General features: G+C 34.2%; 1 protein-coding gene across 10 annotated transcripts in view; it reads left to right on the top strand.

Moving 5' to 3' along the window:
• The window catches only part of LOC121369111 (leucine-rich repeat and calponin homology domain-containing protein 2-like), a 139321-nt gene that overhangs the window by 111513 nt on the left and 11815 nt on the right, over positions 1-15993 (top strand). For 6 of the 10 annotated variants that reach the window (XM_041494033.1, XM_041494042.1, XM_041494000.1 and 3 more), the window contains 5 exons: positions 1252-1381; positions 2296-2417; positions 3200-3337; positions 3774-3851; positions 10687-12140. In XM_041494033.1, the coding sequence (XP_041349967.1) occupies positions 1252-1381; positions 2296-2417; positions 3200-3337; positions 3774-3851; positions 10687-10863 (645 nt within the window). In that variant the 3' untranslated portion in view covers positions 10864-12140. Of the gene's footprint in view, positions 1-1251; positions 1382-2295; positions 2418-3199; positions 3338-3773; positions 3852-8398; positions 10050-10686; positions 12141-15993 lie in introns of those variants that run through there. The other 4 variants (XM_041494009.1, XM_041493985.1, XM_041494016.1 and 1 more) reach the window with 3 other exon arrangements.

The following is a 15993-nucleotide window of genomic DNA, read 5'->3' as shown; positions in this document are numbered from 1 at the left end:
ACACACAAAAAGAAGGAAGGAAATGCGTTATTTAATGACGCACTCAACACATTTTATTTACGGTTATATGGCGTCGGTAAAACTCATTTGTTGCGTAAACATGAAATAGTATATTTTCATAAGCAGCGGCTTTAGTTGTGTATAAAAATAATTATTTTCTAATGCAACTACAGTCGTATTATTTTGTACTGTAAGCATTTGGCTGTAAAAAGAGTGGTGTTATGCTATGCCATCATTTACATTACGTCATGTAATGCGCGTAAGATCATATGACATAATAGGCTGCAGAGGAATTTTTATATAAGAATTATTTGTCGGTTTTTGTGCATTTATCAATGTATGACAGTTACAATATTTGTGACTGTTGTACATTGATAAATTCACAATTTTTTTTCTTTTAATTTATAATTACAAACAACACATTAAAAATACACATAAATCAGTTTCTAGTGTCCTTTCCGTGACCTGTTTTATGTAATCACGTCCCATTCGATGTACATGTAATGACGTAATTATCTGAGGTTTATTGAAGGGTAACATTCACGTGTTTATAGTGACGTCGTCCAATCAGAAGAGTAAATTGTATAACGACAGAAAGTTTTTAATTATGCATTGATAAATAAAAAAGAAATTACAAACAATTCTTGTAGTTACAAATAACACAACTTTTTAAATTAAAAATACACATTTATCTGTTTCTAACGTCCTTTCCATGACCTGTTTTACATATTGATGTCCCTTTTGACTTAAGGGACAGGACGTAGCCCAGTGGTACAGCTCTCGCTCAATGCGCGGTCTGTGTGAGATCGATCCCTGTCGGTGGCCCCATTGCTCTATTTCTCGTTCTAGCCAGTGCAACACGACTGGTATATCAAAGGCCGTGGTATGTATTACCCTGTCTGTGGGATGGTGCATATAAAAGATCCCTTGCTGCTAATCGAAAAGAATAGCCCATGAAGTGGCGACAGCGGGTTTCCTCTCTCAATATCTGTTTGGTCCTTAACCATATATCTGACGCCATATAACCATAAATAAAAATGTGTTGAGTGCGTCGTTAAATAAAGCATTTCCTTCTTTCTTTTTTCTTCTGACTTAATGACGTCATTTCTGAGGTTTATCAATGGTTAACCTTCAGTGTTTTTAGCGAAGTCGTCTTATCAGAACAGAGTAAACTGTATAATAGTTGAAAGTTTCTAATTATATTATGATGAGGCAAGACTGTAGGTTTAAATTGTTTTTACCTTTTGACAGCGTGGAACCAATGAAATAGAAGAGAAGAAGCGTTCTCCTCTGAGCTCGGGATCGCGATCCACTCGGACGGGTAAGTCTCTGAACGGTCCGAATCGGCTCGCCCACTCAAGCCAAGGCCCACCAGCCTCAGGTAGGTCCACCACACGGGAGTAGCCTCCCTTTGATGCTTGCTGGCTGTGGAGTGACCTCCCCTTGCTTGACACTCTGAGGACTCTTCCTTTCTGCTTGTCCAATGAAGGTTTACCTCCTTCTGCTTGACGACCGGTGGCATGGTTAATGGAGTGTGTGGATTTTGAGTGCTGACTCCATAAGTCTTTCTGCTTGAATGATGATTCTTCTTTACCTAACAGAATTTATTTCACATAATCCAGTAATATCTTTTGCTGCTTATCCAAGTATTTCTTAATAAAAAGGTAGACATATTGTCAAAATGAGCTGCTGTATATATTAAAAGTGTAACAGCATATGCTTTTGCATAAGAAACTATTTAAGGTGAGGGTTTTTTTTCATGTTAACAAGATGTATTCTGCTGTACATATTAAAAGTATAACAGAAAATGCTTTTGTCTTAAAGTTTAACAAGTCGTGTAAGGCCTTTGACATGTTAACAATACTAATATACTCTTGCTGAACTAATAATGTACTACCATATTTTAGTCTGGTCTTTCGCCTCCAATATGACACTCATACTCTGAATCTCTCTCTCTCTCTCTCTCTCTCTCTCTCTCTCTCTCTCTCTCTCTCTCTCTCTCTCTCTCTCTCTCTCTCTCTCTCTCTCTCTCTCTCTCTCTCTCTCTCTCCCCACCCCCCTACCCCCTAATCTGTTTTATTCTGTGTGTGTGTATCTGATTAGTCATACTTTGTGCTGTCATCCCATTTATTTCATCAACAAAATATAAATTATATCCTGTTTTATTTGTAACATATATCTTGATTTTTTTTTTAATCTGCGTTACAGTTATTGATTTGTCTGATGTTTATTTTTGTTTTGTTTACTAATAATTTAATTTGTAATATTTTAAATGTTGTTTCGTTTGTTAACCAGGTTTGTCGCAGGCATCTATTAAAATGTTAGAGGATTATAAAGACACCAATCCAAATTTCACGATCCGACGACAACACGAGATGCAACTAGAAGAGATACAACAAATGGACCAACTTAGAAATGTGAGAAAGTAGTACAGTAGAATAAGTACTGCATAAATAGTTTAAGAAAAAAACTAAAAATCTTTTTCTCAAAACTAGGAATTGGTTTTCACAAATTATGAATTGTTTCTCTTTTTCTAAAAATAAAGATTGTTTCTGCAAAGGATTGGTTTATACAAGATTTTTGATAGTATTTTTTCTTTGACTAAGGAACGTTTTTCTAGAAATTGTACCTTTTTTTCCTTTAAGACAGGCCTTGGTGGCGTCTACAGGCCGGTAGGTACTGGGTTCGGATCCCAGTCGAGGCATGGGATTTTTAATCCAGATACCGACTTCAAACCCTGAGTGAGTGCTCTGCAAGGCTTAGTGAGTAGGTGTAAATTTGTTTGTGCTATCCTGCCTGTGGGAAGGCAAATAAAAGATCCCTTGCTGCCTGTCATAAAAGAGTAGCCTATGTGGTGACAGCGGGTTTCCTCTAAAAAACAGTGTCAGAATGACCATATTATGTTGGACGTCCAATAGCCGACGATAAGATAAAAAATCAGTGTGCTCTTAGTGGCGTCGTTAAATAAAACGAGCTTTACTTTTTTTTCATTTAAAGTAGTTTTCTTTAAAAATTATTTTTCCAAAGATTACAAAAATGTATTTTCCTAAATTAAGAAATATTATTTTTCCGAATATTACGAATAGTTTTAAGATTTAAAATGTATTTTGTTAAATCAAGAAATATTTTTCCGAATATTACGAATAGTTTTAAGATTTAAAATGTATTTTACTAAGGAATATTACTTGTCTTTTTCCAGACAATTGAATCTCGTCTGAAGGTGACACTTCCGGATAATCTCCCTGAAGCACTGAAAGACGGTGTCGTGCTGTGTCACTTAGCCAATCAGATTCGACCTCGCTCTGTCGCAAGCATTCATGTACCCTCCCCAGCAGTGGTGAGTTTGTGAGACTGATTTGTATCAGGAACTCTGCTTATAAAACTTGCTCGACTCCAAGCTTTAGTAAAATGTGCTGTCCTGTGACAGTGCATATAAAAAATTGTTGCTGCTAATGGAAAAATGTAGTGCATTTTCTCTGAAAACTATGTGTCGGAATCACCAAATATTTGATATTCAATAGCTGATTAATAAATCAATGTACTCTAGTGGTGTGGTTAAAAACAAGTAACATATAAACAGTTTTATAACCACAGACCCAAACTCAGTGGTCGCCCATTCAAATACTAATCAGGCTTAACATTGCGTACCTTCTGTGTTAACAAATACTGGTATTTTAATATTTTGTAGATGTGCTTTTTCCAAAAAAGAAAAAATGAAACATCTGAGTGATTTGATAATAATTGATGTTTTCACTTTTTTATTGTTTTTACAGCCAAAACTGACGATGGCTAAATGTCGTCGAAATGTTGAAAATTTCTTGGAAGCCTGTCGCAAAATTGGTGTGAACCAGGTGAGTGTATCAGCAAATACTCTACTGTTTCTTTGTTTATTAATTGTGGTTTGTTAACAAATATGTGGTGGGAATTTTTGTCTGGTGACGTAATTACTGGTATTGGTGAAAATCTGATTACAGGGGAAAGAAAAGTGATGTCTCATAAAGCTATATATTACTGCTTAGTGCATAGTGGAATACCTGCTACTTGCTCTGGTTTGGAGCCAGTTTTGGAATTCGTAATGCCATCACCATAGTTAATATTTAATGTTTTACATTTACCATAGTTTGACACCCAATAGCTGATGTATTTTTTGTGCTAAGAAATCGTTAAACATTATTCTATTCTAGATGATGTTTTTTTATTAAATAAGTGTTTAGGGATCTATTTTCTGCTGAATGATTTTGTTGGCTACACTTTGACTTAAACATTAAAAAATGTAAGTGATAAAATAGAGATCATTACATGTTTGTTGACATATTATTTATTCAAAGAGTTTTCCGTAAAAGAAAAGACTTGAGCATGTAAATAAAACCAAATGATATTTTCTGAACCACTATTCTGAGAACGTTGAATACAGCCTTCAGTTGAAATGGTTTTCGAATGAAGAAGTTGAAATACTATTAATATGTTACTGTTGATACAAATGAAACACAAGGAAATCTGAAAACAGTTCAATATATGCTTACTATTTATTATTTTGGTGACCGATATTGTTTTTTTTCATTTAAAACCATGTACTCAAGTTTATGTTGTTTTTGTAGTTGTTGGTTGTTTAATTTGTTTCCATCATATATTTGTTATGTTTATATTTTCTTTCTTTTATTTTGCTTGTGTTTGTTTCTTCTTTGTCCAGTTTCTTTTAACATTTTTAAGTTTTTATTTTTTTTGCTATGTAAATTTGGTTTTAATTTCTTATATTTTCTTTTTCTTTTTCTGTTTTTGATTTTAAGATTTTGTTTCTATTTCGTGTTTTTTGTTTTTTTTCATTTGCTCATTTTGATTCTTAATATATAGAGATAATATTTTGCAAAGTGTTGACGTATTTTGATTCAGTTTTCTATGCAATGAGAGATGTATTGAAGTAAATGTTAGCTGTTGGTATTCTGTGTATATGATTTCTTGTGTAGTATAGTGAATCCTCTCAAAACCGGACACTCAGTAAACTGGAATTCACTCAAAACCGGACACTCAGTAAACTGGAATTCCCTCAAAACTGGACACTCAGTAAACCGGAATTCCCTGTAAACCGGAATTCCCTGTAAACTGGAATTCCCTCAAAACCGGACACTCAGTAAACTGGAATTCCCTCAAAACCGGACACTCAATAAACCGGAATTCCCTGTAAACCGGACACTCGGTAAACCGGAATTCCCTCAAAACCGGACACTCAGTAAACCGGAATTCCCTCAAAACCGGACACTCAGTAAACTGGAATTCCCAGTAAACCGGAATTCCCTCAAAACCAAACACTCAGTAAACCGGAATTCCCTGTAAACCGGAAATTCCCTCAAAACCGGACACTCAGTAAACCAGAAATTCCCTCAAAACCGGACACTCAGTAAACTGGATTTCCCTCAAAACCGGACACTCAGTAAACCGGAATTCCCTCTAAACTGGAATTCCCTCAAAACCGGACACTCAGTAAACCGGAATTCCCTCGAAACCGGACACTCAGTAAACCGGAATTCCCTCAAAACCGGACACTCAGTAAACCGGAATTCCCTCAAAATCGAATGTTTTACAGTGTCCCTTTTTAAAAACCAAGACATAACTTAACCTCTCTAAACCAGATCCCTCTTAAAACCAGACATTTGTCTTGGTCCCAAGGGTGTCCGGTTAGGACGGTTTCACTGTAGCTGAATTCCTTGCGGTCTAGAATTAAACAATTTCGCAGACATACATTGTTAGCAGTTGCTTGGTCTAACATTAACATTGTCAGTGCTAAGCTGTCTTTTTAAAAAAAAACATATTTGATTTGTTGTAACCTGACATATCATTTAACTAGGAAGTTGGTCAGTTAATAGTTAATTTGTACAATTATTATTTTGAAATAGTATTGAAACAAATAGAAATTATGTTTTTTTTAAAGCACATCTATGCAGACACATCTATGTGCACAGACAAACATGCACATGCAATTATGTACATATACACACGCATACACAATCACATAACTGACACATATTCAGACAATATGCACACACACACACACACACACACACACACACACACACACACACGCACATGTACACATACACACACACAGACAGATACACACACACACACCTAAATACACATGCACATTCCAAAATACACCACCAATGCACATATACAGACATGCATAATGTATACACATGACATACACATATATAATAAACAATAAAAGAAATGCAAATGTTAATTCAACTTGAATTCCATTTTTTAAAAGTCTTGTGAACATTTTAGGACCATTTTGACAGACTAGTTACCAAATTAATCTTATTATGTGTATATTGAATAGCTGCATTTCTTTTCTTGTTCAGTATATAATGTACGATACACACACTGTGTGACCTAGTGACCTCACTGTGTGACTTAATGACATTTCAAATTTTGATTTCAATTCCTCACTTTGATGAAGTTACAGAATGAATTATGTGTTGTTACTGTCTGTATAATGAAGTGTTACGGAGAATCTCCTGAATTTGCTGTCATTCAAAAGCTGTAACATGTTTCCAAGTAAACAAGCCTCTTTAACCACTGCAGTTACATAGCACATACATTTTTAAAACAAATGTTTTAGAATATCAGTCTGTCTATACAATGTGTTTCTGATCGTTCTTCTATTTATTTTATTTTCTAATAGACTGGAAACGTGGGGGGAGGGGAAGGGGAATGCATGCATATAAATTTAGTACCATTCGCACCTAACCTAAAAATCACAAAATTTATATACCTGTAAGGCTAGCTCTGGGTGAGAAGAAAATTTCGCCAAATTATTTATTAAAATTTAAAAACTGCAGAATTTGGTTATTTTTTTAACAAAATATCAATTATTACGTGCAATTTTTTTGCCAAATTAAAATAAAATTTGCAGTTGGCGAATTTAGCAAGTGCCAGAGCTAGCCCTGACCTGTAAAACATTTCAGGTTATAGTGTGTGTAAAGTGATGTCTGCCATGTGCACATATCGTGAACATGTGCTGTTGTGTTTATTTAGCGAGTGCCACAGCTAGCCCTGACCTGTAAAACATTTCAGGTTATAGTGTGTGTAAAGTGATGTCTGCCATGTGCACATATCGTGAACATGTGCTGTTGTGTTTATTTAGCGAGTGCCACAGCTAGCCCTGACCTGTAAAACATTTCAGGTTATAGTTTGTGTAAAGTGATGTCTGCCATGTGCACATATCGTGAACATGTGCTGTTGTGTTTATTTAGCGAGTGCCACAGCTAGCCCTGACCTGTAAAACATTTCAGGTTATAGTGTGTGTAAAGTGATGTCTGCCATGTGCACATATCGTGAACATGTGCTGTTGTGTTTATTTAGCGAGTGCCACAGCTAGCCCTGACCTGTAAAACATTTCAGGTTATAGTGTGTGTAAAGTGATGTCTGCCATGTGCACATATCGTGAACATGTGCTGTTGTGTTTATTTGCCAAAAAAACCCCCAACATGTCACAATATTAATTTAGTTTATACTACATGTATATGTATTTCTTGTTGAATACCCAAAATTATTAGGAGGTAAAATCCATTTAGAATCACCAGAAACACATTGGATATGCAGACACATATATTCTAAATATGTCATTTAAAATCGCCAGAAACACATTGGATATGCAGACACATATATTCTAAATATGTCATTTAGAATCGCCAGAAACACATTGGATATGCAGACACATATATTCTAAATATGTCATTTAGAATCGCCAGAAACACATTGGATATGCAGACACATGTATTCTAAATATGTCTATTTTTTTTACTTAAATGGGGTTGGGACATAGCCCAGTGGTAAAGCGTTCGTCCGATGCGCGGTCAGTCTAGGGTTGATTCCTATTGGTGAACCCATTGGACTATTTCTCATTCAGCCAGTGCTTCACGACTGGTATATATATATATATATATATATATATATATATATATATATATATATATATATATATATATATATATATATATATATATATATATATATATACTGATAACAAGGGCCATAATATGTACTGTCCTGTGTGTGGGATGGTGCATATAAAAGACCCCTTGCTGCTAATCAGAAAGAGTAGCCCATTGTGTAGTGGAAGTGGATTTTCTCTCCCATCTGTGTGGTTCTTAGCCATAATTAAAATGTGTTGAGTGCATCTTTAAATAAAACAGTCTTTCCTTCATTTTAGTTGTTAAACAGGCTCGGTTAGTCAGAAATATCTTACATTGACAGTAAACTCACGACAATTTCTTTGAGTGTATTGTGTTGATTTTGATCATTTTTTAGATTTGTTGTTGTTACTTTATTATTTTGTACAGTATTGTATTTGTGTTTGTTTTTATTGTTAATTCATCATGACATTTCTATTTGGCAGTCTGACATAACGTTTAACAACATGAAACAGTTATGGACAATCTAATGTGGAATGAGGGATTTCATAACTCCTGGTTTTTTCAATGTACAACTAAAAGGAACATTTTATGCACTAATATAATAAAAAAAATAAGCATTAAGAAATATATTGGGGTTTATTTCTAAAATTTGACTAATACTTACAGCACTGATATGAAAAATTCAGCATCAGTTTATATAAAATTGAACTTTCCAAAATTGGAAATTCACGCCTCTGAAAATTGCGAGAGCGATAGTTTGGTTTGTGCGTCGCTTGCATAAGTATATTTTTTGTTAACCCATTTTTCGTTCGCGCATTGAATTTATGCCATCATTTACAAGTGCATGACAGGTTACGTAAAGACGAAATAGGTTACCTGAATTTGGTTTTGTGTAACCCATAAATGATTTATGCAAATTTTCACTTCTCAAAGGCCTGAAATTAGATTACGGTAAAATAAAATGTATGGAATTTGGTTATTCAAGTTAAGAACTGACAGCTTTATTTTGTTTACTCGGATAATTCTGTCCAAATATTAGACTTTTTACTTATAAAATTTACTTGCTTCTTTCAGAAATATTTATTGTAACTTGATGTAGTCAATACATATGAATCATTTTCGCACAAGATAACAGAAACTATTTAAAATACAACAGGATACAATTTATTTTATTTTAATATACATTAGCCCATAAAAACCATTTAAAAAGGTTTTGTGAAATAACATATTTATTTGATTTAATTAGCTGATAATAAATTTTCTCATACCTAAAACGTGTGTGGTTTTCTTTACACATATCGAAGATAAAGTTTATGATGGTGTAATAAATATGTTTAGACCTTATCTGAAAGTGACATGAATCCGATTCACTCTCCAATAAAATAAAATCATTCATCTCATTTGTGTACATCTAACAGCTGAATGTTCCAAGCTGAGGGTGCATGAAGTTTCAAATTGTTTTACTGCGATGCATTTTTATGTAAGCATGCAGGTTCGCGTTATTGTTCTTACGTTTTAGTAAGTATGATTGTGGATTGCTGTTCACCTAAAAAAAACAAAGAGGAAAATTACAAAGATTTAGTTATGTCCAGAAGATTTGCTTGTGTGGATGAAAATGATAATTTTCTTGGAATTGTCGGTGAAAATGCAAACATCCAAGGTAAGCCTTTCATTTCAGTTAACAATATCAGCAAATAAATTCCTTAATTTTAAATAAATAAAAAAAAAAAAAAAATTAAAATCAGTAAATGGCAACTATAACCATAAAAACCACATGGCCAAAAGAAATGTCAAATCATTGTGTTCATTAGTTTCATCAAAAAATTCTGTTCAGTTTCATTGCATTTGGATTTTCTTTTTCTCATCATGCAGTTGTTGTTTTCCCAGCATGCAGTTTAATCAAAATGGCTGACATTGGTTGCACAGTTTTAGCTTTTTGCTTCCTGTAGCTCAACCGTTGTAAAATTGTTCTGTAATTTTATTTTTTTAATAATGTTTTGGTTTCAAGTTTATTTATTTCTACTAACCAATTCACATCAGTTTATGTGTAATAGTTTTTAAATAATATAAAAAATATATAAGTGTTGATTTTTATAAAATTGGTTAAACTAGATTGTAGTATATTATGAAGAAAGTTTCTGCCACTGCATTATATATGTACTGAGCAAAATTGCTATTCTGTTTTCGTTATTTGAAATACTTTTATTAACATTGAAATAAAGATTTATTTGAATCAAATTACCAATGGTAGATTTTTTTAAATATAAACTATTTTAAATTTTAACAAAAATACACACAATACATTTTTATTTGTAACATGTATTTTTTTTTATATATAATACCTAAAGACAGACAGACAGATAATAAGTATTCATTTATATAGTGTTGAAATAAATTTATGTTGAGGCGATGTGTACAATTTGTTTGTTTGTTTTTGGTGGGGGGGGGGGGGGGGGGGGAATGAAATATAAAGTCCCCAGAGATACAATAAATAGCTATATTACTATTAAAAATAATTTACATAACGTTAATATTAAAAAAAAAATTTTTTTTACTGAATAATTGATTGACGGACTTGCATTTAGTGACATATTATAGTTTTCCAGAAAACAGTTGTGTTTATCACTACTATTTTTTTTATGTCTTAAAAATAATAAAGAAAAATAAAATGTGGCAGAAATTATCTTATCATCAGTACCAAATGTACTGTAATATAAAAATTTCCATTGAACTGGTCACTGACGCCATTGATTGGGTCTCGTTTTTTCAGGATGATCTCTGTAGTAGTGCCGACGTTACGGAGAATCTGCGCATAGCACTGATCGCTAAAACTGTGCACCAATTAGTGGCCTTCCCACGACTAACAGCCCGCGACTACTACATCACCTACCTGTGCATCAGCATCTTGTGCCTCACCTGCGTCCTCCTCTTCATTAAACCTCTGTGACTCTGTGTACTTAACTGTATGATTCGTGTCATTAAAACCGACTTGGTGTATTTAACACTGTGACTTTGTGTATTTAACTCTGTGACTCAGTGTATTTAACTCTGTCACTTTATATATTTAACTCTGTCACTTGGTGTATTTAACATTGTGATGTGTGGTATTTAAAACTGACTTTGTGTATTTAAAATAACATGTACTTAAAACTAATGTCATGCATTTAAACTGTTACATGCATTTAAAACTGACATTATTAATTTAAAACTCTGTAACATCATCATGCATTTTGAAAGTGGTATCATGCATTTTGAAACTTGACATCATGAATTTAAAACTGACATCATGCATTTAAAACTTGTGACATCATGCATTTAAAACTATGTAATGTCATGCATTTAAGACTATGTAATGTCATGCATTTAAAACTAATGTTATACATTTAAAACTGTAACATCATACATTTAAAACTGACATTATGAATTTAAAACTGACATCATGCATTTAAAACTGATGTTCTGATTTTAAGTGTTAACACCATACATTTAAAACTGACATGCATTTAAAACTGACATCGTGCATTTAAAACTGTGTCATCATACATTTAACACTGTGACATACATTTACATAGCTCTGTGACATCATGCATTTACAGCTGTGACATCATATATTTTAAACTGTAACATGCATTTAAAACTGTGACGTCAAGCATTTACAAGTGTAAACATCATACATTTAAAACTGACGTCAAGCATTTACAAGTGTTAACATCATGCATTTAAAACTGTGACGTCAAGCATTTACAAGTGTTAACATCATGCATTTAAACTAAGACATCGTGTGTTTAAAACTGACATTATAACTGGTAGTTGGTACATTGACACTAGTTCAAATTAAATTACGTGAATGTATCACAACACACACTGTCACATTTATCACCAACTTGTGGTATTAACTGCTCTATCAAAAGTTACGTGCACCTCGAACTTGACCAAGTTGAACTTTGACTCAGCCAGAATTTTATTTGGTTTAGTATTACCTGTAAATCATATGTAAAATGCATGGCCAATATCATCTGGAGTAAACTGACTGTCTATAGCCAATTTTATTTGGTTTAGTATTATCTGTAAATCATATGTAAAATGCATGGCCAATATCATCTGGAGTAAACTGACTGTCTATAGCCAATTTTATTTGGTTTAGTATTACCGTATTTGACCGGAAATAAGCCCAGGGGGCCAAGACAAGTCATTGTGAGCTTAGCATGAGGTGGGCTTATTCCCAGACAAGGGGCCAGTTTTGTTGAAAAAAAAATTCATAATAATAATAAAAATAAATAACAATACTTAAAAGAACTAGGAACAAAACAAAAAATGTTCAGTAGCACATCTATTAATTAGTGTTCCATTTGTTATTAATAAATAATAATTGTTTATTAATTAAATTGTGGTTTTTTTACTAGTATCTAATTATTAGAAACACACCTTCTATGTTACAATTACTTACCAGTGCTGTTTATTTACATCCAAAATTTAATGCTGAGAAGACTTAAAACAACAGCAATTAACAACAAACTCAACAGCGTGTACACACGTTTCTGACACAAGCCAGCTTACACTACAAAGAATTGTCAATCTAAGGTCATTGTTCTTAGCCAATCAGAATAAGGTATTTGCTTAATTAGCATTAACTGCGGACCCAGTGTGGTGGTAAAAATAGACATTGGTTTTTAGTTCATACTTGGATACTTCAGAGAAATACTGCAGGCATGAAATTGAAAACAATGTTACACACTGTTATTGTTAAACTGCTAAATCTCACTGGTGGTAAAATATTGTGTTACATTTGTGTTTAATTATCTGCAGGAGGTATGACCTTTTAAATGAACTTTGAGCAAACTTGCAATTTCATGTTATTTATAAGGTGACGAAGTTGGGGGTGGGCTTATTTACGAATTAGGGCCTAATTTCTTAAATGCTATCAAAACGGAGGGGGGGCTTATTCAAAGACATGGGCTTATTTCCGGTCAAATACGGTACCTGTAAATCATGTGTAAAATGCATGGCCAATATCATCTGGAGTAAACTGACTGTCTATAGCCAATTTGATTTGGTTTAGTATTACCTGTAAATCATATGTAAAATGCATGGCCAATATCATCTGGAGTAAACTGACTGTCTATAGCCAATTTGTTATATATATATATTTGATATATTCATATGTGCGATCTGGACCATAACTTGGTATGTAATAAATACAGAACTTCACATACGTTGTTTTCGTTTCCTATTTATTACACTTGTTTATTTTGTGCAACAACATACGACTCGACCACTACACAGCCTCGTGGTATATATTCTTGTGTAATATAAACTTGTGCAATAAATAGGAAGTGAAAACAATGAATGTGAACTTCTGTATATGTCTTGATACTGTTAAATTTCAAAAAGGCTTTTGTAGCAATATGTTTTTTAATCGGCCTTACCATGATTTTTAAGTTGTCTACCAATTAATATGGGTTTTTTTTCCAATGCCTGCTTAATGATTGTATCACATAGGCCATGCTGTAATAAAACTACAGGTTAAATAACTGATAAACCTTTGACATATATTTAACATAACATTGCTGTCGTTTTTATAATGGTTTTTTTTAACATGTGACTATTATTACTTCAGCAGTCACTCGTAACAGGGAATCTTATTTTAACATGTGACTATTATTACTTCAGCAGTCACTCGTAACAGGGAATCTTATTTTAACATGTGACTATTATTACTTCAGCAGTCACTCGTAACAGGGAATTTTTAACATGTGACTATTATTCTTCAGCCTTTCGTAACAGAGACACATCTTAGTTTTAACATGTGACTATTAAGACTTCATTTTTCACTATTACAGCTGCTCTTATTTTCTCTCACTAATCAAATATTCCTTACAGGTTTATTGTTTAAATTATCCGTTTCCATACAACTGAAGTGTTTCTGGTCATCCTGGTGTTTCTAACACCACAAAAAGCATTTTTCGTATCTTTAAAAACGCACATGCATCTGAGAAGTAACGGTTAGGGAGTCACGTTTTAGTCTATTTTCAAGGGTATTTCAAGGTCATAGACTCTTGAATCATTCTGTTGTTACAGGCTTGTAAATTAACCAGACTTAAAGTATCCATTTTTACGGGTTGAAACTAGGGTCTAGGTAAAAAATATGTCTTAGTGTGTAAAAACTAGGGTCTGTCCCTTTAAAAAGTTGATAATGCATGTGTACTAAGGCCAGCTTACCGTTAATACAACCATGTGTACTAAGGCCAGCTTACCGTTAATACAACCATGTGTACTAAGGCCAGCTTACCGTTAATACAACCATGTGTACTAAGGCCAGCTTACCGTTAATACAACCATGTGTACTAAGGCCAGCTTACCGTTAATACAACCATGTGTACTAAGGCCAGCTTACCGTTAATACAACCATGTGTACTAAGGCCAGCTTACCGTTAATACAACCATGTGTACTAAGGCCAGCTTACCGTTAATACAACCATGTGTACTAAGGCCAGCTTACCGTTAATACAACCATGTGTACTAAGGCCAGCTTACCGTTAATACAACCATGTGTACTAAGGCCAGCTTACCGTTAATACAGCCATGTGTACTAAGGCCAGCTTACCGTTAATACAACCATGTGTACTAAGGCCAGCTTACCGTTAATACAACCATGTGTACTAAGGCCAGCTTACCGTTAATACAACCATGTGTACTAAGGCCAGCTTACCGTCAATACAACCATGTGTACTAAGGCCAGCTTACCGTTAATACAACCATGTGTACTAAGGCCAGCTTACCGTTAATACAGCCATGTGTACTAAGGCCAGCTTACCGTCAATACAACCATGTGTACTAAGGCCAGCTTACCGTCAATACAACCATGTGTACTAAGGCCAGCTTACCGTCAATACAACCATGTGTACTAAGGCCAGCTTACCGTCAATACAACCATGTGTACTAAGGCCAGCTTACCGTCAATACAACCATGTGTACTAAGGCCAGCTTACCGTCAATACAACCATACATCAAATTTTGTGTAGCGATCTGCCTGTGAAAAAGATCATTTTAGAGGGCAGAATTACATTAATGGAAAGCGGGTCTTACTTATATGTAGATGTGAGAGAGAGAGAGAGAGAGAGAGAGAGAGAGAGAGAGAGAGAGAGAGAGAGAGAGAGAGAGAGAGAGAGAGAGAGTGAGTGAGAGAGTGAGTGAGAGAGAGAGAGTGAGTGAGTGAGTGAGTGAGTGAGTGAGTGAGTGAGTGAGTGTGTGTGTGTGTGTGTGTGTGTGTGTGTGTGTGTGTGTGTGTGTGTGTGTGAGAGTGTGTGTGAGAGTGTGTGTGTGTGTGAGTGAGTGAGTGAGTGCAGACAAGACAGAATCAGACAAACAGAAACAACAAAAAGTTATAGCAACATACAGAGACTGAGAACAAAAGTTTAATAATAATCAATGTCATCACACCCCCATCCCACCTCCAACCCCACCCACATCTTAACCTACATCCCACCCCCAATACCACCCACATCCTAACCCCAACCCCAACTCCATCTCACCCCCACCCCACCCCACTACTCCCACTTGTCTGTGTAAATCATCTGTGGAATTATAGACGTGTTTAAAATGTGTAAAATATGACTTCAGCTTTTAGCGTCTGCACATTCCTTAATATTTGTATATATATTCCGTTGTTGTACATGTATTTGCAATTACATGTAATTTGTTTTGCTTTTTGAATTTGAAAAATCAATTGTTTTTGTTGTTGTTAAGATATATTAGGCAATGTAATCAAGCCTTTGTGTTATTATGCAAAAAAAAAATGTGTGTGTGTGTATGTATGCCTTGTTAATCATTACCCAACTTCTAGTGACTAATTTGTTAATGCGTTTGACATTTCTAAAAATACTTCTGTTATTGGTTTGCCAACTGTACATTATCTCGTCGTCGTTGCCAACTCATTTTGTGATAATATATTATAGCAATATGCAACCCCAAGTATTAGATGAGTCGAATAAGATCTATTGTTGTGTGGCAGTTGTATTTGTCTATCAATTGAATAGTAATAGAGGAGACAATATTTCAAAATCTTCAAGTCACTGAG

Source organism: Gigantopelta aegis, chromosome 1 (genome assembly GCF_016097555.1).
Source record: "Gigantopelta aegis isolate Gae_Host chromosome 1, Gae_host_genome, whole genome shotgun sequence".
Classification (NCBI taxonomy): Eukaryota; Metazoa; Mollusca; class Gastropoda; order Neomphalida; family Peltospiridae; genus Gigantopelta; species Gigantopelta aegis.
The sequence above is the reverse complement of the archived record's forward strand: the minus strand, read 5'-3'. Positions and strand labels throughout refer to the sequence as shown.